Source organism: Sminthopsis crassicaudata, chromosome 1, assembly GCF_048593235.1.
Source record: "Sminthopsis crassicaudata isolate SCR6 chromosome 1, ASM4859323v1, whole genome shotgun sequence".
NCBI classification, from domain to species: Eukaryota; Metazoa; Chordata; class Mammalia; order Dasyuromorphia; family Dasyuridae; genus Sminthopsis; species Sminthopsis crassicaudata.
The window spans coordinates 188,451,677-188,478,934 of NC_133617.1; the positions used below are offsets into that span (position 1 = coordinate 188,451,677).

Below are 27,258 nucleotides of genomic sequence, written 5' to 3' on the forward strand. Positions count from 1 at the left end.
GCCTACAACAACACAATTAGTTGGCTATTATATTGGGACAAAAAAAAAATGGTTATTCTTTCCCCCATTTTTTCCTGTACTACAATACTTCCAGGAAGCCTCCTAATAACACAAAAAGCTTCCACTCTCAGAAAATTACTCAATATGTTTTTCAGAGTATCAGAATTCTAAATGTTCAATGATTAATAAAGCTAGAGTTCCTTCTGGATCATTAACAGTTAAAGGTTTAATTGTATTTGACAAAAAAATAAGGTTAAAATGCAAATTTTACCATGGTATATACTATTCCTTAAAGATTTGACAAGTTCTCATTAACAAAAAAAAGTTAAATGTTTTCAAATTCAAATGTTTATCCCAAAACATAATTCTAAAATGCAGGAAATGAAAGACAGAGATCCTCTATCATTACCATTGGGAATCAGCTAAGGAGGATAAGAGATTCTCTCTGAAAAGTAACAGATGTGTTGAAGTTAATTAGGAAATGTGAAGGTTGATAATTATCACAGTTTTCTCACTAGGAAACACAATGCTATTCCTGTCTTGGAATATAGAAAGTCAGAAAGAAAGAAAATTTGTCATTCAGTTTATTGCTGGTATAAAAGGACTAGATTAGAATTAAAAACCATGACCTCTGCCCTATTCTTCCTTTAATCAATACTTATTTTCTCCTTTTTTCAGTCAAGTCCTCCAGTCTCTTATATTTATCTTCTATTCTGTGGTACAGTGGAAAATCTTTGAAGTGAGAGAACATGGTTTAAATCCCATTTTATTATCTCTATGACTTTGGATATGCCATTTCACCTCTCTGGGCCTCAGTTTCCTAATCTGTAAAATAAAGAATTTGGCAAGATGGCCTATGTATTTCAGTTCTGTATTCACAATCCTATGATAATCTATATTTTCAAGTGAGAAGAATTATGTCAAAGTTTCAAAAATATCATTAATTAAATTCTGGTTATCTCTGAAACATACTAAAAGGCTAAAATTGAATTTTAACCCCCTATATCTCCCCTTACATCCCCTTGTTAAAGATTGTTACAATGGGTATTTATATTATAATTCTGTGGGAGACAATGATATCCCTTAGATAGGATATGATTTCAAGGACCACAGTGATTAAAATTTGCCTCTGGTACAATATGCCTTAGGATATAACAAAAAAAATCTATTCAGCAAGAATCAATTAGGTAAATATTTCCATTGAAAGATCCACAGATTGCAAATGGGATTATCTTTTCTGAGTGTCAGAGGCCTGTCTAGCTCTAAATCTCTGATCCTATGAGTAATCACAAGGGCTGTTAAATGAAAACATCAGTATTCCACTTACCCAAGGCTGCTATTATGTTTGGGACCACATGCCATGAACAGAGGATTCTCAGGTAGGGTACAGTCACTATAGAAGTATGCAAAAAAAGGTGAAGTTTTTTCAGACCATCTTCTGAAACATATTTACTTTCAATTATTTAAATTAAGAATTTCAAATTCAGAGGTAGCTAGGTGGCGCAGTGGATAGAGCACCAGCCCTGAAGTCAGGAGAACCTGAATTCAAATCTGGTCTCCAACACTTAACACTGTGTGACCCTGGGCAAGTTACTTAACCCTAATTGCCTCAGCCAAAAAAAAAAAAAAAAAAAGGTCCAATTAAAGACTCTTACACTAGAACATTAATAACAAATGTCTTGACCAGAACAGAGAGCATTTAGCCTCAACAAGAGGGACCTACTACTTCTCGAGACAGTCCAATTCCATTTACTTTTGAACTGTTAAGAAGTTTCTCATTACTATGTTACAACTTATATCTTTATGACATAATAATAATAACAATAATAACAACTACTAACATATGGCATTTTTAGTTTGCAAAGCACTTCAAATATTTGTGTATATTATAGCTGAATTATCTCATTTAAGCCTCACAACCTTTTGAAGTACTCTTATTATTCTTATTCCACAGATAAGTCTGAGAGAGGTTATAGATTAAAATAAGCAAGTACTTAAGGGCAGAATTTGAATTCAGGTTTTCCTGATTCAAAGTCTAGGACTTTTTCTATTATACCACAAAGCTTCCTTCCCCGTAATTTCCATCCATTGGTCTTGGTTCTACCCCCTATAGTTAAGCAAATTAAATCTAATTCTTCTTTCATAGAATAACTTTTCAAATATTTGAAAACAGTAACTGTGTACCTTTAAATTTTCTTCCCAGACTAAACATACCTACTTCCTTTAACCACTGCTCATACTTGCCACCCTCTTTGTCTTTCTGATAGATTAGGTTATAGCTATACCATAGTATATATATATATGCATATATATATGTAATTAATATGTCATTATGTAATATATTATATATAATTATAAAGATATATATATAATTAATATATCATTATATAATATATAGATATAGATGTAGATATAGATATAGATATAGATATAGATATAGATATAGATATAGATATAGATATAGATATAGATATAGATACAGATATAGATACAGATATAGATATAGATATATGTAAGTCCTGGAGCAAATTGAAATTCCTAGAGGGTAAAAAAATCAGTATAACATAAAGCATAAAAAAACAAAATAATGCCTCACCTGGTCCCATTCTGTAACATGTAGCTTGTTAGATGAAACATATTAGTGGACCAGAATGCCATATCATCTAGTCCACCAAGGAAATAATCTTGGAATTGTTCCACCAAAAATGGGGACTTTCTTGCAAAATTTGGATAAAGCTATATAAAAAGCAGGCAAGGAAAAAAATAAAATAAGATATTGGTTTGACATCCATCTGATTCTTTTAAAAGGGTATTATATTTATAATGATAAAAAAGAAAATTACCTTGGAAAGAATCAATATCTCACCATACCTGTAATATAAATTATAATAAAATGAAAGTGGCATTTCCTAGAAAGATGTAAACAAAATGATGAAAATAAAGTCCTACCAAAATATATCCATTCCAAAAGATTAAAACTGCAGCGTGCTGATAATGTTTAACAAGGGTGAGGGTGGAGAGAGAGAAAATTAACCTATGGCATATTTTTAGTTTATTCTGCATTATCAATTATTTTCTTCATCACTTTCTTCAATCTAAACAATGAACAAAACTATAAAACAGGAAATAATTAGTAGATTTGCTGGTTTCCAGTGTATAAATGCTTATACTGAAAATTTAACATTAAACTCTAATAAGCTGGTTTGAACAAGTTCCAATATACTCCTATCTGCAAATATGCAAAATCCAGATAGTAAATGTTACTAAGATAATGAGAATATTAGAAATGTTTTCAAGGAAGTATATTATCCTAACATAATAGGTGGAGCCTCTCCCCTCTGTGAGGGTTTTACAGGAAAACATGGGTTAGAGTTACTCAAGATGGGTGGACATAGATGGATTGTGATGGGTGTATCCAAATAGATGAGATCATAGATCCATAAAAGTCTTGTAAATATTATTATAAGAAATCCACAGGAAAACTAGATGTCATTTTTTTTCTTTAAGTTTTGGGAAAGAACTGTCTATGTTAAACTTACAATTCTAAGAACTGAAGATACGAACAGTCAATTATTGCTTTTTTCGTTATGACTTCCTTGCCATAGAGCTGCTTGTAGATTCCCATTAGGTCTTTGACAGGTACATACCTGAGAAACAGATTAGAATCAATGGAAAGATATCTTTTGAAGATCCAACTCACTTCCAGTTGATCAATGATGGACAGAAATAACTATACCCAGAGAAGGAACACTGGGAAGTGAATGTAAACTGTTAGAACTACTGTCTATCTACCCAGGTTACTTATACCTTCGGAATCTAATACTTAATGTGCAACAAGAAAGTTGGATTTACACACATATATTGTGTCTAGGTTATACTGTAACACATGTAAAATGTATGGGATTGCCTGTCATCTAGAGGAGGGAGTAGAGGGAGGGAGGGAAAAATTTGGAAAAATGAATACAAGGGATAATGTTATAAAAAAAAATTACTCATGCATATATACTGTCAAAAAAATTTTATAATTATAAAATTAAAAAAAAAGAAAGATATCTTTTGACTTTCTGTTTAAATAAATAAAATCTAAGTAGACACAACCCAACCAAAATATTTGATGGAGTACATTTTAGTAAAAGAATCACTGGGGAAATTCTAAAACTAAAGTTTTCCATGTACAAGACTAGAATTCAAGAGCTATTTTTTTCTTTTCTTTTTTTTAATGGATTTTTTCCTATACTAGTTGTTAAGTAAAATAAGATATTATAAAACAAGGTTCCTTGAGAAACATACAAAAAAAAAATTGTGCCTAAATCTCAGTTTTAGAGTCATTGTTGAAGTCAGTAAATTTTGTAAGGACTACAAAGTTAGCCTTTTAGTTTATTGGATATGAGAGAGGATTGGAACAGTGATTTCCCAAACATAGGGAGACCCCAGGTGAGGAAATTCCATCTATTAATGTAGGTAGGGTACCTTCTGACTTGCCTAATGTCATACAGACAGCATCTGTCAAGAAGTATTACTTGAACTTAAAGCTTCCTGACTTTGAGGACAGCTCTTTATCTGCTAAACCACACTGCCTCATTATGCTACACTTTATTTTACCTGTGTATATAATTTCATTTTCTAATTTATGAGAAAAAAGCAAACATTTCCATTATACAGTATATTTTTAAAAAGATGATTGCACATGAAACTACAAATCTATTATATATAACTTGCTATTCCTTTTCAATATATAATAAAGTTATTATGGAATTTTTTTCCTTCTGTCTTGTCCCCCAAGATGGCTACAATCAGATACAAATAGATATGTGCATATAGCTATATACATACACATATGTGTTTGTGTGTGTGTGTGTGTGTGTGTGTGTGTGTGTGTAAAATTATTCTGTGTACTTTTATTTATAAGTTCTTTCTCTGGATGCAGTTTATTCATTTGTTCTTTATAGCTCATTTGGGTATTTGTAATAGTCAAAATGACTTATTTGCTCAAAATTATTTTCAAAACAATATTGCTGTTATGGTATACAATGTTTTTTCTTGGTTCTTTTCATTGAATTCTTTATTATTTCATAGAAATCTTACAATGTTTTTCTAAGATCATGGAATTCACTTCTAATAACACAGTAGTATTCCATCATAATCATATCAAAACCTAAAAAGTTTTGGGGATTTTTTTGTAGTCTAGAATTATGCCCAAAGAATTATTAAACTGCCTAAATCCTTTGACCCAGGAATACCACCACTATATCTATTTTCAAAGATAATTAGGGGAAAAGAACCTATATATCCTAAAATGTTTATAGCAATTCTCTTTTTGGTGGAAAAAGAATTTTAAATCAAGAGGATGCCCATCAATTGAGCAATGTCTGAATAAATTATAGTAGATGACTGATGGAATACTATGTTAAATTTTAGATCACAAGAGTTATCAGTTAGAGTCTGAAAACTTTTTTTTTCCATATCAGATTTGATAGGGAATAATCCCAAAGCTTAATTTCATGTCAATCAGCATCCAAGGCAAGAATTGTGACTAATCAGGAATGATTTTAATTAAAATCATAGAATCTTAAGAGTTGAAAGGAATCTCAGTGATTATCTTGCTTTATTCCTACTTGATGCATGAATTTTCTCTATAAGATTATTAAAAGTGATACAGGATAGAATACAGGATACTCACTACCTTTCAAAGCAACCCATACCATTCTGGGACATCTTAATTAGTTTTTTTATTTTTTATTTTTTCCTAATATTCCTGACATTTAATTTTTTTTTTGCTTCAAGTCCATTGGCTTTGTTGTACTTCTGAGCCAAGAAAAATAAATCTCATTCCTTTGGCCAATGACAACCCTTCAAATATATCAAAACAGTGATCATGCTCCATTAATGTATTTCTTTAGCATATATGAAAAATAATAGCCTCTGATGAACACCAATATTTGTTTTTCAAAAGTCCAAAATGCAAAAAAAAAAAATATATATAGCAATTCTAAATTACACTAAAAAAGCAAGTATCTGAATGCAAGATGTTCTTACCATTTCCGCCCGAGGTAATTAAAATTAAGTTCAAAATGGCTCAACACATCTCCTCCTACAGTGTGAGAAAAATAATTCAATGTATATTTTTATCTAGTGGGAAACAAGACCTGGGCTGCTTTTTGCTTTAGCCCTATTTAAAAATACTTATTATATTGAATCTGAGTACAGGAGTTAAAAGTCTGGAGGACTTTGATTTAAGGATGAGCTGTGACACTCAGCTGTCTGTGGGCAAGGCATTTAACCTCTCAAACCACTTGTACTATTTATTTTTAAAGAATGATATCAAAACAAACAAAATGAAAACCTTTAAAAAAAATTTTAAAATAAAAAATTTAAGAAATCAAATTTTAAAAAATAAATGTATGTTGAATGGAAGAAGAAAAGAGGAATCATGACAAGAAAGTACTTTGCAAATCTTGGTAAGTCACAGGTGATTTCCTCAAAGTAGATAATACCTAAAAAAGAAACTCTCCCTAATAATGCAGATTTATAAGTCTTTTCAATTTATAAGTTTATGAGGCTCTAGGAGGTTACAGATTAAATTTCTTGCCAGGAATTATACAACCCATAAGTGCCAGGTACAGGATTTGAAGAAAGTTTTTTCCAGAATATAAAGCTAATTCTAAAACACTATGTAAATGTGATTTATTACTATTATTTTTTATAAATTAAATAATGATAATTCACATTGCAAAAGATTTTTCATTTTACAAAAGGATTCATCGTAATAATTTCTTTACATAAAAACTTCCAAAATATGTGTATCATCAGTTACTTGATGGAATAGTTGAATAAGAAAGTGATTATTGTAGTTAATATTATTTACAACATGCATGACTATAGCACTTTAGGGTTTAAAAGGCTTATTCCTGACACAAAGCTTGCTAACTGAATAAAAATTTATCCCTAAATAGGATAAATAAACATTATTATTCCTATTTTATAGATGAGAGAATATATATAGAGAGAGGGGGGGGGAGGGAGGGAGAAACTGAAATTCAGAAAGGTAAGATTTATTATAGTTCAGTTGTTTTTTTCATTCATGTCTGATTCTTTGTGACCCTTCCCCCCTTTGGGGTATGATTGGCAGAAACATGGTAATAGTTTGCCATTTCTTTCACCAGCTCATTTTACACATGAGGAACTGAGGCAAACAGGGTTAAATGATTTGTTCAAGGTTACAAAGCTAAGAAGTATCTGCAAGAAGATTTGAACATAGGAAGCTGAGTCTTCCTAACTCTAGGTCTGACACTCTGCCCTTTGTTCTACTAGTTGACCATGAGAAAATTAGAAAGATATAAATAAAAAATTACCAAAATCACCAACAGAATGAGCATCTTGGTAAGAGCCATGAAAATCAATCTGAAACATAGAACAGTGAATTATAAATAAGTTATAACAAGAAAAATAAACTCAGTTTATACAAAAGAACAATGAAAAGATGGAAACACAAAACAAAGTAAATAGAAAATCCTATGATATATTGGCTTGTTTTTTATACAATGTAAATTTTTTTAACTTTGAATATTTTTTCAATTACATGCAAAAATTTTAATTAAAAAAAATATATTGAGTTCCAAATTCTCTTCTTCCCTCTCACTCCTTCCCCCTCAATGAGAAGACAAACAATTTGATATATGTTAGACAAGTACAGTCATAGAAACACATTATTATTATTATTCATTATCTTGTGAAAGAAAATAGGCCCCTCCCTCCTCAAAAAAAAAAAACACCAAGAAAAATAAAGTTAAAAAAGTATACTTCAATCTGCATGTTCAGACTCCATCAGTTCTTTCTCTAGAAGGTGATCATCCATAAGTCCTTCAAAATTGTCTTAGATCATTGTATTACTGAGAATATACTGCTAAGTCATTTACAATTCCCTATCATACAGGGCTGTTACTGTGTGTAATGTTCTGATTCTGCTCACTTTACTTTCTTTTCATTTAAGTATTTTCATTTAAGTATTTCTAGGTTTTAATGAAACCCCTTATAGTGGGGTTTCAGAAAGCACAATAGTATTCATCACAATCATATATCACAACTTGTTTGACCATTCTCTAGTTGATGGGCATTCCTTCATTTCCCAATTCTTAGCCATTGCAAAAAGAGCTGCTAAAGATATTTTTATATAGATAGGATATTTCCTCCTTTAAAAAAAATTTCTTTGGGATACAAATCTAGTACTGGTATTGCTGGGTCAAAGGCCATGCACAGTTGTATATCCCTCTGGACAGAGTTCCAAATTGCTCTTTAGAATGGTTGGATCAATTCACAACTTCACTAGCAATGCATTAGTATCCTAATTTTCCCACATACCTTTCAATATTTATCACTTCTCTTTTCTGTCATAATAATCCATCTGATTTTGCTACTATTTGCCAGACAGTGTGTTAAGTGCTGGGGACACAAGAAGAGGAAAAAGACCTAACCTCAAAGAATTTACAATCTAACTGGATTAAAGAGTATGTAGCACAGATAAGATATTAGAAAGACTGGAAAGGTAGGAAGGGCCAAGGCTTATGAAGGACTTTGATTGCCAAACAAAGCATTTTGGATATAAGAGGCTTATTGAGTTTATTGAATAGGAGAGGGATGATATAACTGGACCTACTTTCCATCATCTTTTATTCTCATTACATGACCAAACCAACTTCTCCTTTTGTTGTTTTTAAAATTTTTAATTTATGGAATAAAACAAGCATCCAATAACATAAAAAAGATGATTGCACATAAAACTGCAAGTCTATTATGTACAAATTGCTATTCCTTTTAAAGATATAATAAGGTTATCACATAATTTTTTTTTCTCTTTTCCCACCACCCCACCCTAGAAATGAATACAATTAGACACACACACACACACACACACACACACATATACATATATATATATACATATATATATATGTAAAATCATCCTATATATACTTCTATTTATCAGGTTTCTCTGGATGCAGAAAGTATCTTCTTTCCTATAACCAAACCAACTGCTTTTTATAACAACTATATCCTGGATGATGACTTTTATACCACTATTTGTGGGGAATCATTGTGAGTAATATACTGGCTTCAGCAAACTTAAACCCACCATAGGTTTCTGCATTGACCTTTTGGTTACTCAACAAGTTAATTTTTCTGAGATTATTGTGATGGATGACTCAGAATCACAAAGCATCCTCTTTTCCTATTAAATTTTATCTATTTTCCTTCCTTCCTTTCTGCCTTCCTTTTTTCTTCCCTTCCTCTTTTTTGCTTTTCCTTCCTATGGATGCTCTGCTCAAAGGAATGTAAATTTTGATTGCTGGAAACTCCACAAGACATTTTGGGATTCACAGGCTAGATTTCTCTGGCTCTCATTGATTGGCCAACAAAAGGTCAAGCCCAAAGAGCTTTTTTTTGGACCCTGACCAACTCAGAGCAAATGTAAATATCACTTGTTTCTGTTTTGGCCAGAATCCCTGAGGATCTTTTCCCTCCCAGATTGATTTTTTTTAACTAGGTAAAAATGTCCAATAAACTAAATACACCAATAACTTATTATAGCTTTAGCTATTTTCACTGGACTGTCTCATAACTTGGAAAGGAAATTGTGAGTTCAGCAGCTCTTTTCTTTTTTACCTAGTCTTAATCACTGAATGGGTGATTGATTGCCCCAATCAGACTGAGACCTATTAGAGACCTTAGCTTTACAAAGGCCAAGGTTTTCCTTTTTGCATGGCCATTTCCAGTTTTCCTGATCTATATCTGACTACAAGACCCAAATGACTCCTGAGAAAACAGTGAGGCTGGTGCCTTTGCACAGCCTTCCCTCACTTAAATCCAATTCACTCACATGTCAGAGTTGCTGTCTTCAAGAATGAAGGATAAACATCAATAACAACCTACAATCCTGAGCCAAATAGTGGGCTGCCCATCTGCAGTACCTCCCCAAGATATATGCAATTGAATGTTTGTTTGTTTGTTTTTAAATTGGGCTTGTGATTTCAATTGTTATAAAGCTTATGATGAAAAAACTCTTACCAACACAGATCAAGCAAGTTGCCTGGGATCGTGAAAAAATTAAATGACTTCTCTAGCATCATACAAACAGAATATATCAGAGGTAGGATTTAAACTCATGACTTCCTGACTCAATGATTAATTCTCTAGACTGCCTCTTTATATATACACATGCAAGCTGGTGTACACACATATACAAAAAACACCTGTATATCATACTCAGCTAGTCTAAGTGACATATGACAGAACATTACAGTTGTAAATAATGCTGTGTAAACAGCAAGAATCACCACCCAGTGACTTAAAGCTGGTGAACTCCTTATTTCTTCTCCAGATTGTGAGACAATCCATTGAAAATAGCTAAAGTGACAAATCATTTGAGTATTTAGTTTATTGGACAGCCTGTCCCATGGATACTATTAGTACCGCCTGCTGAGGAGGATATGTGCTTTATAATCAAACACAAAACAATTTCAGGGTTAGCAATTATTCAGCTATCTACTCACCTCTCCCATTGTCTGCAAGAATCCTTGTTCAATACCCAGACTATGCCAGCTCACATCTGCCACCATGTGTGACATAATGCCAAACAGGAAAGCCACCAATTTCTCAGTATCCTGCCCAAACACAAAATAAATGCACAAAGTAGCAAAGATTAAATATAACCATCCAAAAATATTTAATTAACTGTACAAAGCAGTTTTCTAGGTTCTGACAGGAAAAAAAGAAATAATAACTGATATTTATATATTTTGAGGTATTTTAAAATTTGAAAAGTATAAACTATGTCTATATATGTATATATGTGTATATGCATATATAATATATAATGTGCATGTACATCTATGTGTATGTGTAGGAGGGGTGTATTTTACATATACATATATACGTGTATATATGTATATATATCACATTCTATTTAAATTATGATAGGGACTTTATCCTCAAGAAACTTAAAACCTAGTAAGGCATTTTTAATCATTAACTTGACTTCATTTATATTTCCAGGACCTGATCCAAAAGCCTGTGGTAGGCACTGTCTTATTTCTAAACTATCAAAAACCATTTGGAAGTTTGTTTTAAAAAAAAAAATCACTACTTCAGAATTGTCACTAGAAAAAATATTATTGGGCTAAATTACTGACTGGAATATCATATAAATTTATTATTATTTGAAGATCATTCTTACCTTCTCCCAAGGAAGAGGATAATTTTGTCGGATGTAATGGACACTTGCATTGAGAAATGGAGTCCAGTGAGTATCCTCAGATACATCGTGAAAAATTCCTGCCAATATAAAATAGGATTAATTCCTCAAGGGCATGGTTTCTCAATTGAGTGTCTCAAATGACATAGTCTTATTAGCTCAATCTCCTTTCTTCCATTTGGTACCACTCCTCCACCTACCCCCTGAATCACTTTAGGCATCATCTTGCAGAGTACTAGGAAGACTGCAGAACCCATTTAGCCAAATGTTTGGAATAATTTAAAGGTCTAATCTTGTTTGTTTGAAATCAGGACCTTGACCTTGACCAAAGAGTATTCCTTGTCAGGCCCTATGAGTTTAAAATGCTATAAATAAGCTTAAAAGATTTTATAACATCTCATAAAAATATTGTATATCCTACTTAACATTTTAAATATTTTTAGCTTTTATACAAAATAATTTATCTTCCTCTTGGGTCTTGACTGAGAAAACTAACCTCCACATTAAGAATATTTTATATATTTTAAGTTTATTTAAAAATTGTATTGATGCCTCTTACTTTTTCATCATATTCATTTCCAAATAAGCATACCCTTTCCCCACCCAATGAACCATTCCTCAACTTCAAACACTTTGCAATTAAATCTTTTTGTAAGTGCTTAAAGGGATACATTTCAGTTACTTGGTTAATTCACTAAACTGGAATATCTCATTGTTTCCTCAACAGCCTTTCAAAAATAGTTATTCTAATTCCAAAGCTAAACTATAGTATTTTTGTTTTGTTTTGTTTTGTTTTTGCTGTAGAGAATTGTGGATGAGGGCTCTCTTTTTCCTTTTATCAATGCAGATCATTAATTCTTATTCAGCTTTTAATTCTTATTCAGCTTATACAATCTTAGAGAGCTGGCTGGGACACCAAGATAAGGACATGCCCACAATCTCAGAGTCAATATATGTCTGGAACAGGACTAAAACCTATATCTTTATTTCTCTGAAGCCAGCTCTCTATCTGCTATACCACATCTCTTTTCAATTAGGATTTCTAGTCCTATTTTATTATATAAAAATGAAATGGGAATGATATATAATTGATAATAACCTCAAATGAGACTACCAACAAGGCTCCTTAGTGAAGCCCTAGATTCAAATTCTGCCTCAGACACCTACTAGATATGTGATCATGGGAAATTATTTAACATCTTATCATCCCAATTTCCTCATTTGTAAAATGGAAGTAACTATCTACATTGTAAGGTTGTTGTAAGGAAAACACTTTGCAAAACTTTGTACTATATAAATGAATTATATATGTATGTGTAAATGTACATACACACAAACATACACATATGGCACCCCAAAACAACCTGTATATCTTCTCCCACACATACACGTTTTAACAGGTAGGGGAAAAATATATGTATGTATTTTGAACAGCCAAAGTTCCAAGTCTTTTGATAACAAGTCCTTGGTATCTTTTCACTGTTTCTAAAGGCAACAAAATATCAGAGGCAATCAAAAAGGATTTCCATAATTTGGTTACATATGTTTTTATAATTTTTTCATGCTTAAAGGAATATACTTCAATTACCTGGTTAATTTATTAAATTGGAACAGCACATTGTTCAAAAGTGAGGAGCTATTCTGTTTCCAAAGCTAAACCATGGCTTCTTAACTAGATAAACGTGACCATGCATTAGGTTTCCTTTCACTCACCTCCTTTGCAGATGTTAGGATAAAAAGCATCAGGAAACACACTCCCAGCTTGATAAGCATCCTGATGTTCTAATAACAGCTAGAGAAGCAAAAAGATGTCAAAATAAGAGAGCAAAGGTCAAATGCAAGTCACATATATGTGCAGTCAACTCCCATGTGTCTGAAGGTAATCAAAGACAGAGACAGTATATGTAAATTTTTACAAAATTCAAAAACCTCATTGGAGGCAATGACTTCTGTATTCCAACAAGTGCTATTAAAGTTAATAAAAAAAGTGGCAAAATTCATTGATTATTTTCTCTCTGTTTCACTGTCTCTGTCTACCTTATAGTAAAGGCACTCATGAACAATATCATGGTTAAAAGGCAGAGATAAGTAAAGAGAATGAGAAATAGAAAAAGTTCATGTATGTGGTAACTGATAAACAAAACTTCCAACCCTTAAAAAAGAGAAAAGGGCAAAAACACTCTGTACCTTTTTGTGAGGCAAAAAACCTATTCCCAGAAAATTAAAGGTAAAATTTATATCTGTCCATTTTGTTTCTCGAACAAATAAATTGAAATTCAAATCTAAATGCTAATGAGGATTTGTTTTAATTGCCAGGGCAACCCCATTTACCAGGATGGATAAACACAATTGACTTCTAATGAGTTGTCATTGTTTTGATGGCAGAAAAGTATCCGAAGTAATAAATGAAAATACTTCTGAGCCATCTTGGTCATAAATAAAAGCTCAGATTTCAAAACAGCATCAGAATTCATCTAATTCAACCTATAACTAAATAAGAATTCTTTTCAGGAAGTCCCTGACAAGTAGTTTTCCATATTTAGATAGCCCTAATTGTGAATAATTAATGTTTAGTTACTTTTGTTAATAGTTGTTAGCAACTAACAATTGCTAGTAAGAGAAATTTCCTTTCTTAAATGTGTAGCCATCGCTTTCAGTTCTGAGCTGGCTCTTTCAACTAATCTTCCTGTGACATAGTGTCAAGGCTCTTATCTTTCCTAGTTAAGGGTCCCGACTCTTTAGATATTCTCCAGTTTAACATGACCAGAGCTGACCATGATATTCTAATTAGGTTCCAGGCAATGCAGAGAACATTGGTAGTAAGATCTCCCTAATTCTGTATGCTATATCCATGGCCACACAGCCTGATATTGCAAAGCTTACTGGTGGTGTTGTTGCTGCCATATTGTATTGTTGACTCATATTGTTTTTGCAGTTCACTAGCATCCCTGGGTTTTTCAGATCAACTGCTTTTTAGCATTTTCCCTTTATTTAAAATTATGATGAAAAATCTCAGAGGGATTCCATTAAGGACCTGTCATTAGATTAATAATGACTCATCAATGACTTTTCTTTACACATGATTACTTAACCATTTCTGAATCTCCTTAATGTAAGAATGTTTACCTCAGAACGAATATAAATGTTTTTGCTAAAAACCTAGATGAGGTATATCTACGGAATTCTCTTGGATCTAGCAGTTTGTTTTCCTGTCAAAAAAGGAAATAAGTTAATATGGCAAATAAAAAGTCATCTTTATGATCCTTGCTTTACTTTTTAAAGTATTCACTAACTATTCCTTCCATAATACATTTTGCAATGTTGCCAGAGATTAAAATCAAATTTATCAAATTAGAGTTGGCAAATTCCATTCTTTTTCCTTTTTCTAAAATTTTGGGACAACTTTTACTTCGATAATGTTTTTCTTCAATTCTGTAATGCCTTTCTCATTATTCATAATTTTCCAAAGGTAACCCACAGATAACACAACAGTTACATCCTCTAGCTCTTTCAGCATCCAACTTTTATCTGAATGTAGTGTTTTGAATAAATCAAAAAATGTAGTAAGAAGGGAAAACATTTTGACAAAAAGTACTCATTCATATTTCTGAGTAAATATATTCTTAACCTAATAATGATGTAATACTACTCAAACTTATTTGAGAGTAAATAATGAAGTAAGTTTCCCTTAAGTTAAAAAATTACCCACATCATAACTGATTCAAGCATGAAAGTTTTCCTTTCCATGTCCTTATTTTTTTTAAAATGCCTAACTTTTTGGAAGATACCTCCTCAGATGCTGCCTTAACTTACATTTCATTTTGGTTTTGTTAAAATGGTACATTATTTGAATTATTTATTAATATATAGTGTTCATTGACTATGTTATACTGGGAATAAGTCGTCTCTGGGACATAAAATCAGAAATATTCACATTTGTTATAGCTATACACTATATAGTTAAAGAGAAGTAAATCAAATGAAAAAGAGTTATACCTTTTTATAGTTAATAGTACCATCTTGTTGGCTGAAAAATTCCAGTGCTCTGTGTGCTAAAACAAATTTTGAAAAATCAGTTACATTTGTCAATTACAAACAGTATTTTGAGAAATGTAAAAAGGTTTTGCACAAGCAAAATCAATTCAGCTAAAATTAGTAGAGAAGCAGAAACCTGAGGGGGGGAGGGAGGAAACTTTTACATCAAGTTTCTCTGATAAAGGCCTCATTTCTAAGATGAGAACAATTCCTCAATTGACAAATGATACAAGAATGTGAATAAGCAGTTTTCAAAGGAAGAAATTCAAACCATTAATAACCATATGAAAAAAATATTCTTAATCACCAAAAACTAGAAAAATGTGAATTTTTCTGGAACTATTGTACTATGTCGCACAAAAAAAATTGGCAAAGGTGACCCAGAAAATGAAAATGACAAAAAGTTGTAGGAGCTTTGGAAAAGCAGGTACATTAATGCACTGTTGACAGAGTTATGACCCCCATCTAGCCATTCTGGAAGAATACAAGTCATTCTCCAATTGATATATGGCCAAAGGATATGAACAGACAATTTTTCAGACAAAAAAAAAAAAACAACAACAAAAAAAAAACCATTTCTAGCCATATGAAAAAAATGCTCTAAATCACTATTGATCAGAGAAATATGAATTAAGACAACTCTGAGATACCACTACATACCTCTCAGATTAGCTATGACAGGAAAAGATAATGGTGAATGTTGGAGGGGATGTAGGAAAAACTGGGACACTGATACATTGTTGGTAGAACTGTGAATGGAACTAACCATTCTGGAGAGCAGTTTGGAACTATGTTCAAAAACATATCAAACTGTGCATACCCTTTGATCTAGTAGTGTTACTACTGGGCTTATATCCCAAAGAGATCTTAAAGAAGGGAAAGGGACCCACATGTGCAACAATGCTTGTAGCAGCTCTTTTTGTAGTGGCCAGAAACTGGAAATTGAGTGGATGCCCACCAACTGGAGAATGGCTGAATAAATATGAATGTTATGAAATATTATTGTTCTATAAGAAATGACCAGCAGGATGAATAGAGAGAGACCTGGAGAGGCTTACATGAACTGATGCTAAGTGAAATGAGTAGAACCAAAAGAAAATTGCAACAAGATTATATGATGATCAATTCTGATAGATGTGGCTTTTTTCAACAACAAGGTGATTCAGGCCAGTTCCAATGGTCTTGCAGCCATCTGCACTCAGGGATTGAGTGTGGATCACATCATGGTATTTTTTGTTGTTGTTTGCTTGCTTGCTTTTCAATTTCTTTCTCATTTTTTTTCCTTTTTGATCTGACTTTTCTTGTGCAGCATGATAATTGTGGAAATATGTATAGCTGAATTGCACATGTTTAATACATATTAAATTACTCACTTCTAAGGTAGGGAGTGGGAGGAAAGGAAGAAGAAAAAAATTGGGACACAAGATTTTCCAAGGGGGAATTTTGAAAACTATCTATGCATATAGTTTGAAAATAAGAAAGAAAATAAAATGAGATAAATTTGAAAATAAAAGCTTAAAAAAAGTCCTTCATAACCAGCTCACTTCTACCTTTCCAGTCCTCTCGTATCTTATTTCTTGACACATTCTCTTCAAATTAGTGACACTGACCTCTTGGATGTTCCATGAATATGATACTCTTATTACTTGATTCTGGACATTCTCTCCGGCTATTCCTCATGCTTGGAATATTCTTCTTCTTCTTTTCTGCTCTGACTAGATTGCTTTAAATCCCAGCTCTAGTCTTCCTTCTATACTTTTTATTTATCCTCTTTGTCACTACCCTATACTTCCCTCCCCTTTCTTCTTCTTTTTACATGTGAAAACCATGTCAACAATTTAAAAATTAACTTGGAAATTTATCCTTGTTATGTCTCCTATTTCATTGTAAGCTCCTTGAGAGCAGGGACTGTCACTACCTCTTTTTGTATCTCTATTGCTCACCTTGAGGGGCTGCAATAGATAGAGCACTGGTCTTAGAGTTAGGTAGATCTGAGTTCAAATCTCAGACCCCAGCCATTTACTAACTGTTTGATTCTGAGCAAATCCCTTAACTGTTTGCCTCAATTTCCTCACCCATAAAAATAAGCTAAAGAAAGACATGTCACATGGCACTAAGACTTGGACAGATCAGGAAAAAATTTATATGGGATACCACTGAACCCATAAGGATAGGAGATTATATCTAACCTTTTAAGTTACTATCCATTGTACTATCTGTTCTTGACAAATATTAAAGTTTAATAAACATTTTTTCATTCAAAAAGAATGTAATGTCTAGATGAACATCATACTCCAGATTTAGTCACTCTCATGACCAAAGCAGAATTTATTGTAAACACAGAACAATATTTTCCACATACTATCAAGTTTCTCTTACGGAGATAAAGTATTAAAAACTGCTGAGAATATTGACTTGAGAGTCAGGAGATATAGGCCTTCATCCCAGCTATGTTGCTAACTAATTACAAGACCCTAAACCATCTAGCTAATTTCTCTGCAAACAAGTTTTTCATTTGAAAGTTGATGGGATTTTGAAATAGGGTTTCTCTTGGTTCCAATGTCTATAATTCTAATCTTTTAGGGTTCAGTTTCTAGGTCCATTTTATAGTAACATGCTTCTATGTTATATTTACATTGCTGTTACATTTAAGATTTTTCTACCATTAGGTACAAGTGTAACTATAAAACATTATTATCTTCATATGGTGGAAACTGAGACCTAGAAATATAAAGGCCACAGAGTTAGAAAGCAGTAGAGCCAAGATTCAAATCAGCATCTTCTGCCATCAAATTCTAACCTCTTTGTCACTACTCTATACTTCCCTCCCTTTTCTTCCTCTTTTTACATGTGAAAACCATGTCAATAATTTAAAATTTAACTTGGAAATTCCTTGTCTAGTAAATGTAACATCTAATATTTACCTAACCATCTGGGTTCACTTCTACCACAAATAAGAAGGTCCAATAAAATTGAGGTGAATAGAGTCATTATTTAGTTAGACATGCACTTGTCCACAAAAAAACATTAGCTAGTCAGTATGAGGGAGAGCTGAAAGAGTAACTTGTTACTCTTTTTTAATTTTTGTCTTTTGGTCTTCTCTTAGAAACTAATGACTGGGCATAATTCTAAATGGATTTACCAGATAGCAGTTCTTTTGTGGTAGCAAAAAACTAGAAACAATGGATAATTAGAGAATGAAAAAATAAATAAATCATACTATATTGATATAATAGAATACTATGATACTGTAAGAAACAAAGAAGGGAATGGTTTCAGAGAAACCTGGGAAGACTTGTATGAATTGATGCAGACTGAATCAAGTAGGACAATAAGGATAGCATACTAAAACAAAAATTGAAAATAAAAATTATATTGAAAAAGTTAAGAACTATAATCAATACAATGATCCAGCATAATTACAGAGGAACGATCTACCTCCTAACAGAGGGCTAATAGACCAAATAAGAAGAATGAGACATACATTTGTAGACATGGTCAAAATGGGAATTTGTTTTGCTTAACCATGTATATTTGCTTTTTTAAAAAGTTTACTTTTTCCTTTTTCTAATGTATAGCTGGAAATAGTAAAGAGATATAGGAGAGAGAAAAAAAATGCTTCTTTTTTTTTTAATTTAGCTAAAAGAAAAAAAGCTACTGGCTCACTATCACAGATTCTGTACTTAACAATACTTAATATTTAACTTAATAAACTTAAGGTTTATTGGCTTTCCATTAACATTTTAAAACTCAGATACTTACCTATTTCTATGTGGGTTGAAATACCACAGGATGTACTTCTTTGAGACAAATGGAACAGAATGATCAGCACAAGAAACCAGCTCCTGAAAGCAGACATGTATGTGATTATTGTCTATATTCTAGCTCTGAAGGGCTTAGAGTATCTGCAGCACTGATTTTGAAACTCAAGCATGAACTAACTCAGTGACTAGGTCAGTGACACAGAAGCTAAGCTGTATTTCAAAATAAAATCATTTTCCAGTCATGTTACAAGTAGGTCAACTTGTGCAGGACAGCAAAAAAAAAAATAAAAAAAAAAAAACACCCTTGTACAAAAAAACAAAACAAAACAAAAAACTGGAATGTTTTTAGGAGGAAGCAGGGACATTTCCATTTTTTTTTAATTTGTTTATTCCTTCACTTCTATTTTAACATGAATTCCTTACTGAGCTAAGTGCAAGGTTGCCCTCATTTTCTGCATTATACTCCTTCCTCTACCTTAGCATATAAGTTGTACATTTGTTTGTTGTTGTGGTTTTTTATGTGGCTCAGATCTACAACTCATGATCTCCTTTCCTCTAAATCTAATACAATAAACATTTTTAAATACATAAGGCATTTTAAAAAATATGAACATATTTTAAATAAATAAGGCAGAAAATCAGCATGGTGCAATAATACATAGTAGACCAGCCTTGGAGTTGGAAAAACCTGAACCCTGCCCCTGCACATGGGGGCTATATGACCATAGGTAAGTCAGTTAATTATTTATCCAAAAAGCATATATTAAGCACCTACCAAGAACTAGAAGCTGGAATTACAAAGAAAGGTTAAACACACACACAAACACGCACACACACATTGTCCCTGCTCTCAAGAAGCAGACAGTCAAATGGGGAGATAAGAGGGGAAATTGTGAAAATACCCAGTTTAGAGACAGAATGTTTCTTTCAAGGAACAGCAAGGCAGCCATTATCACTGGACTCATAGAGGTAGGAGATTATGAAGTTATGAAGGGCTTTGAATACCACATAGGGAATCGTATATTTGATTCTAGAGGTAGAAGGAAGCCACTGTAGCTTACTAAAGTGGGAAGGTAGAGGAGGGTGACATGGTCAGATTTGCACTTTGACTTTGACAGCTAAGAATAGTATGGAATGGACCGAGGAGACACTTGAAATAGGGAAAATAACCAGAAGGATCTTACAATGTCCCAAATCCCCACCACTTAATTCTTTATCTGGATCCCATTCAAACCTCTCACCCCAAACACCATCTAGTTCTCCCATTGTGTCCTATGGAATAGGCAATACATTTCCCTTTGTCCTAAATGTTTTCCTTTGCCATTCCTTCCATTTACTAGGATTCATGAAATCTGGTTCTCCTCAAATGACACAACATCCCCGACCACCCTTTCCAGTATTAGCCACACCCTCACAAATTCTTCTTGGCTCATTGGTTGAAGCAAAAGAGTTGGAACTCTCCTTGTTCCCAATGCCTCTTTCAGGTTCTCCTCCTGCCTCTATCATTCAGTACTTCTATTCCTTTGAGGTTCATGCTGTTCACAACTATCATCCAATTAAGAAATCTTAATAGCTGGTATCCATAACATTCCCCTTCCTTCCTCAATGAGTTCAAAGCATGATCCAATATTTTCCATATATAAGCTAACTCTCTCTCAAACAGATGGTCATTTGCCCTTTCAATCATCTACAAATATAATCCCTCCACATTCAAGAACTCTGAAATCCCTTTATTCAACGACAAACTATTGACTTTTCACTCTTCTCTCTACCTTCCTTTATAAAACTCTACTCCATCCTCACTATGTTGTTCTAATCCTTTAACTTCTCAATTCTTTCCCAGGTCATCTTCCCTGCACTAGCCAGTCTCTCCTCTCTTTCCAATTTTAATCTTTCAGTGACCTAATTCAACTCTCTAACCTCCCCCTTTTTTGCATCTTTAGTCCTCTTATCATTTGGCCCAACCTTGGATTACTCCCATCATTTGCTGCTAAATTAAAGTGGATAAAATCACACAACTATTCTCATTGGGTCTAATACAGATTTATATTATATATGTCAACTGGGCTCTTAGAACTGTTAGACAATCCTTCTAAAATTGCCTTATAAACTTAATCTCCTATTCTCCACATCTGCTCTTCCAAATATTTTCATCTCTCCTCAAACCCCTTCTCCATTTTTTCGGTTAAGAATCTTGCCTAGTATTTTACAGAAAACATTGAGGCTATTTGCCATGAACTCCCTTTTTTCCCTCTCTTCCTCTTCTCCTACTACTCAGGTACCTTCAACTAGTATCTCTTCTCTCATCCTGTCTCACATGATGAATTAGCCTTATTCCTTAACAAGGTTCTACCTGCTCAAGTGATCCTATTCCATCCTGTATCCTCCAATGTATTGCTCCCTTTGTAATGCCCATTTTATCACTTATTTTCAACCTCTCCCTGAGTAGTAGCTCACTCTCTACTGCCTACAAAAATGATCATGTCTCCCTCAACCTGAAAAAATCCTTCACTTGATTCTTCCATTTATACTAATTATGGTCCTATAATTCTTCTGTCTTTTCTTGCTAAATTCTTCAAAAAGGCTGCCTACATAAAAAGAAAAAAAGATGTGAATGAAAGTACCAGGTTTCAAATCACATTACAAAGTGGTAATCATGAAAACAACCTCGTACTGGCTAAAAAATAAAATAGTGGATGTAAAGGGCTAGAACTGAGGGCAAGTGGATCAGTGGAATAGATTTGGCATACAATGCACAGTAGTAAATGATCATAATAATCTAGTGTTTGATAAAGTCAATCCAAGCTTTTAGGGTAAGAACTTCCTAGTTGACAAAAATTGGTAGGAAAACCGGAATGCACTTTGGAAGAAACTAGACATAGACCAACATCTCATATAGTATAGCAAGATAAGGTCAAAAGGGATACATGATTCAAACATAAATGACATCACTAGTAAATTAGGAGAGCATGGGAAACTTTTCCAATCAGATTTAAGGATAAGGAAAGAATTTATGCCTAAACAAGAGATAGAAATGATCATGGGAAGTAAAATATATCATCTTGATTACATGAAATCAAAAAGGGTTTGTACAAACAAAATTAATGCAGCTAAAATTAGAAGGAAACCAAGAATCTAGGGGAAAAAACCAATAAGTTTCTCAGATAAAGGACTCATTTCCCAATTATATAGAGAACCAAATTTACTTTTTTATTTTTTTAAATGAGCCATTTCCAGATTGATAAATGGCCAAGGGATATGAACAGGAAGTTTTCAGATGAAATCAAAGTTATCAATAGTAATGTGAAAAAATGCTCTAAATTTAAATGAGACAACTCCAAGATACCACTTCAGACTTATAGATTGGCTAACATGACAGAAAAATAAACTGAAAAATTCTGAAAAAGGTGCGGAAAGAAACATTAATGCCACTGCTAGTATAGTTATAAACTAGTCTAACCATTCTGACGTGTCCAAAGTGCTATAAAACTGTGCCTACCTTTTGGTCCAACAATATTACTATATCTGTATCCCAAAGAGATCAAAGAAAAGCAAAAAGACCTATTGTGCAGAGATATTTTAACAACTCTTTTTGTGGTGACTAAGAACTAGGATTGAGGGAATACCCATCAATTGGGAAATGGCTAAACAAGTTGTAGTATATGATTGTGATGGAATACTACAGGGCAATAAGAAATGATGAGCAAGATAGTTTCTGAAAAACCTGGGAAGACTTAAATGAACTGATATAAAGTAAAGCAAGTAGAAGGAGAACATTGTATATGGGAATAGCAATATTATAATAAGAATGATCAACTGTGAAAGACTAAGCTACTCTCATTAAGTCAGTGAGTCAAGATAGTTCCAAAGGATTCCTGATGAAAATGCTATCTACTTCCAGAGAAAGAACTGATGAACTGAGTGCATATTGAAGTATACTTTTTAGAAACTTTTTTTCATTTTTATCATTTTATTATTTTTTACTCAAGTGCAATTTCTCAATACCTCATGCTTAGTCTAATGTTATAAGCAACTTGTGAGTCTGTCTACCTCAAGTCTCTCCCTACTCTCATCCATTCTCCATTTAGTCACTAAAGTGATTTTCCTAATGCAAAAGTCATGTCATCCCTACCACATAATAAACTCCTAGCACTTCTAGATCAAATGCAAAAATCCTTCAAAACCCAGCCCCTTCCTACAGTTCCAGTCTTCTTACACCTTACTCCTCAACGAGTATTCTTCAATCCATTGACAAAAGTGGCTTTAGCTCTTGCCCATATCTGGAATGTTTTCCTTTTCTCAGCTCCACCTATCCCTTTTCTTTAAGTACCAACTAAAATCTTGTCTTACTATAAGCCTTTCTTAACAACCCTCCTAATTCTAGTGCTTTCTCTTTGCTAAATATCTCTACATAGCTTGTTTGTATATATTTGTTTAAATGTTGTCCCTTCCATACATAGTGAGCTCCTTGAAAACGGGGTCTGTCTTTTGCCTCTTTTTTTGTATTCCCAGTTCTTAGCATAGTGTCTGGCATATAGTAGGCTCTTCATAAATGTTTATTGATTGAATAATCTAGAAGGGAACAAGAAGGGCATATACAGGAGATGTTATAAAGGTAGATGTGACAAGTCTTAGTAATGGAGAATGACATCTAAGTTGAGATCCTGAACAACCGGGAAACTGGTATTGTCTTAAGTAATAGAAAAATGAGAAAGAGGGGAGGAGGTAATAGGAAAAAGATAATGAGTTCTGTTTGGGGCATTGAGTTTTGGATGTCTTTGTAATTTACATGTTTAAGTCTGGAGGTGAGAAGTTAGAAGTAGATAAGTAGATTTGTTGATCATTAACACAGGATGATAATTAAATCCAAGAAAGCTGATAAGATCACCAACCAAACAAGTATAGAGGGGTAAAACAAAAGAGCCCAAGACAGAGCCTTGGGGGATACCCACAATTAGTAGGAGACTGAGAAGAAGCTATCCGACAGGGAAGAAGACAACAAAAAGAAAATGTCACAAAACCCTAGAGAAAAAAAGGATATCAAGGAATGGATGAGCTATAGTCACCAAGAGGTCAGGAATGCTGAAGATTAAGAAAAGCCCATTAAATTTGACAACTACAAGATCACTGTTCACTTTAGAGAGGGCAATTTATGTTGAATGATGAGGGCTACAGCCAGATTTTAGAGTTAAGAAGCCAGTAAGAAAAAAACAAAACAAACAAACAAACAAAAAACGTAGCAATTGTGCACAATTGGGAAAAGATAAGACTTGTGAATGAGATAAACTGAGTGAAGACCTCTCATAAGAATGTAGTCTCAACCTATATCCTAATTATAACTTGAAACTTTGCAATAACAAGTTGTGCTATAGCCAAAAACCACAAGTGCTTGCTAATCTTAAATAAATACAAAGTTCCTAATATGGTAAAGAGTATGTTATTGTCTAGTATTCTTTGTCTCTGGAGGTGTGCATTTTAGAATGTAAACCTGGATTTCTAGCCAATGGGAGAAAAGATCAGGAGGGGGGGGGGGCTTTTCCATTAGGGTCTATATAATCCTGTGTTTTGGCAACTTGTGCATTACATTCCTATACCAAAACTGCTGTCATTGGGAGTCACCCTTTCTTGGGAGATCGTAATAAATCCTTTTTGATTTTTACAGTGAGAGCCTCTGATTTTAATTTGGGTATGGGTTGCTGTCCCACACACTTGTATGTCTAAGTCCTTGTAACTATGGTGCCTCTAGGAATTTTGAAGTGTAGCCCCACACAATCATAATGTTGCATACATTCTTTTCCTTGTATCTGTTGTCTGCTTTATTGCTTTTCTTTGTTACAAGGGAGAGTCCAATTACTGGGTAATTTTTCAAAATGACAATGGCATAAGACAAAAAGAATAATTACTTTTTTTAAAAGATAATCTTGCTCTTACACTTCAATTGGGTTAAAAGACTTACATAGGGGCAGCTAGGTGGCACAGTGGATAGAGCACCAGCCCTGAATTCAGGAGGCCCCGAGTTCAAATCTGGTCTCAGTCACTTAACGCTCCCTAGCTGTGTGACCCTGGGAAAGTCACTTAACCCCAATTGCCTCAGCAAAAAAAAAAAAAAAAAATCAGAGAATGATAGTACACATTACCTTTAAAAAGCTTGGTGGCTTTTACCCCTGAGGTACTAGTCTTCCCTAAACATACCCCAAGCAAATGCCAAATGTAGCTTGCGAAAAAGATTATTTTATGAAAAACTCACACAGGGCAAACACTCACTAGGCAGTTAGAAAAGTCAATGAAAGAACACTCTCAAGGATTCTCTTAAGAATTTTAGAATTGATTTATGACATGGAAGACACTGGCACAGGACCACCCAGCACAGCATGCCCTCATCAGAGAAGGTGCTGTGCTCTATGAGCACATGGAACTGAATTAGCTCAGAAGAAATGCAAGATGCACAAGGTTATAGAGTCCAGCCCAAATGTTCATAGGAACTGTTTGTGTCTGACCTGTGGCCGAGCCTTCTCAGCTCGTGTAGGTGTGATCAGCCACAGTCAAACTCACTATAACTCAACTCTAATAAACCATGTCATTTTGGCTCTCTTCAAGAAAGGACAACAACCAAACAAATGAATAACCAGACAATATATTACTTTGTATTTTTTTTTAGTTTATATGTGTTAACTGAAAAGAATGATATGTGCCTTAATTTTAATAACCGGAAGGTGATCACCAATCACTACTTCAATAGGTTCTCAGAACAAATAATTGACAAGGCCAACTAGCATTTCCTATGGGACTACCTTTGGGTACTCACAAGATCTTGTATTTCTTGTTGTTCCTTTAGAGTCTATAGAGGCTCTAGAATTAACCCAGTAAAGTTCTGGTTTGGAACCAAATTTAAAAGCAGATGATTTGAGTTTAGGGATTGCCAAGCTTGGATGTGGTGGTAGCAAATATATTTAGCAAATTGAAACTAATACAAAGTCCTTGATATACATATCTTCCTTATATTAAAATGCCACTCTCCCTTCTTTCCAGGAATATTAAATCTAGCCTAGTCTAAGGGAGTAGGAACTTCCTTTACTTTACTTCTCTCCTCACTACCACCATCTTGGAATTTCTGAAGGGAGGAATGAAAAGAAAAAAAGTGTTTAAACACCAACAATTCATGTCTCTTTGTCTCCACTTTACTCCAGCTGATATCCCAAGATAAACACGTATGTACAAATCTCCTATGTCTCAATTCCTGATGTACTTACAAGATAAAAAAGAAAGGTCAACGAATTTTTGAATCTACTTTTCATAAGAAATGTGGCCAAATTTTATTTTCGTTCTTAGTGTAATCAGAAATACAGCCTTACCACCACTGTGTAACACTTTCCTCATAATCTTACATTCCAATATACTAATCAATCTATGATATCATCAATACAAGTATTTCCTCCAAATTTTTTTTTAAATAAGACTTTTTCCTCTATCAAATATAGTGGAACCACTACAGCATAGTTCAAATTGTCTTCCTCTAATCAATCTTAGTCCCCACTAGTCCCTTTGATGAAATTACTGGGTGTGAAACTCCCTTGAAGAATATCCCATTACATCCAATTATCTTTAAAATCAACACCATAGTGCCCTCAAAATTGTTTATTTGTGTCTATTTGTGTCTTTCTTTTGTACTATTTCTACTACCTCAGGAAGGATAGTTTGAACTATGATGATTAGTCCAAAAGTAATGGTTCTACTACACTTGCTAAAAGAAAGAGTTTAACAAAAAATCTTTATAGATTTTTTTTTCAATTTTCATCTATTAGTCAGACAGGAGAGAAATATCTCTTGACAAGATGACCTATTCTCACCTCTAATTCTCAGTTAGACTTACCCTGCCTCCTAAGTACCTCTCTTCCTTCTGGCCCCAACTCTTTGAAGTTCCAAACAAGGATGATAATATTTATGATTAAGAACTAGCAAAGTCCTGTGTAATGAGTGATGTTCATGGCATCCCAAATTGGAACACTGAGCATATTTTCCCACAGAAACAGTGCATCACCTGTTGGTTAGTGGTTACTGTAACTATTTATTGTTGTTTAGTTTCAGTAGTCTGATTCTTTATGACTATTTGGGGTTTTCTTGGCAAAGATACTGGAATAATTTGCTATTTGTTATTCCAGCTGATTTAATAAATGAGGAAACTGAGGTCAAGTGACTTGCTAAGGTTCACAC

The 27,258-nt window shown here is 33.4% G+C and overlaps 1 protein-coding gene across 2 annotated transcripts in view; it reads right to left on the reverse strand.

Moving 5' to 3' along the window:
• GPLD1 (glycosylphosphatidylinositol specific phospholipase D1) overlaps positions 1 to 27,258 on the reverse strand; it is a 58,966-nt gene that overhangs the window by 25,994 nt on the left and 5,714 nt on the right. Inside the window, exons 2-12 of one of the 2 annotated variants that reach the window (XM_074272717.1) lie at positions 19,046 to 19,128; positions 15,245 to 15,300; positions 12,962 to 13,040; positions 11,231 to 11,328; positions 10,548 to 10,658; positions 7,353 to 7,401; positions 6,037 to 6,091; positions 3,540 to 3,647; positions 2,844 to 2,871; positions 2,597 to 2,736; positions 1,328 to 1,393 (exon numbers count right to left, since the gene is read on the reverse strand). In XM_074272717.1, coding sequence (XP_074128818.1) covers positions 1,328 to 1,393; positions 2,597 to 2,736; positions 2,844 to 2,871; positions 3,540 to 3,647; positions 6,037 to 6,091; positions 7,353 to 7,401; positions 10,548 to 10,658; positions 11,231 to 11,328; positions 12,962 to 13,040; positions 15,245 to 15,300; positions 19,046 to 19,128 — 873 coding nt within the window. Of the gene's footprint in view, positions 1 to 1,327; positions 1,394 to 2,596; positions 2,737 to 2,843; positions 2,872 to 3,539; positions 3,648 to 6,036; positions 6,092 to 7,352; positions 7,402 to 10,547; positions 10,659 to 11,230; positions 11,329 to 12,961; positions 13,041 to 15,244; positions 15,301 to 19,045; positions 19,171 to 27,258 lie in introns of those variants that run through there. The other variant, XM_074272726.1, reaches the window with a different exon arrangement.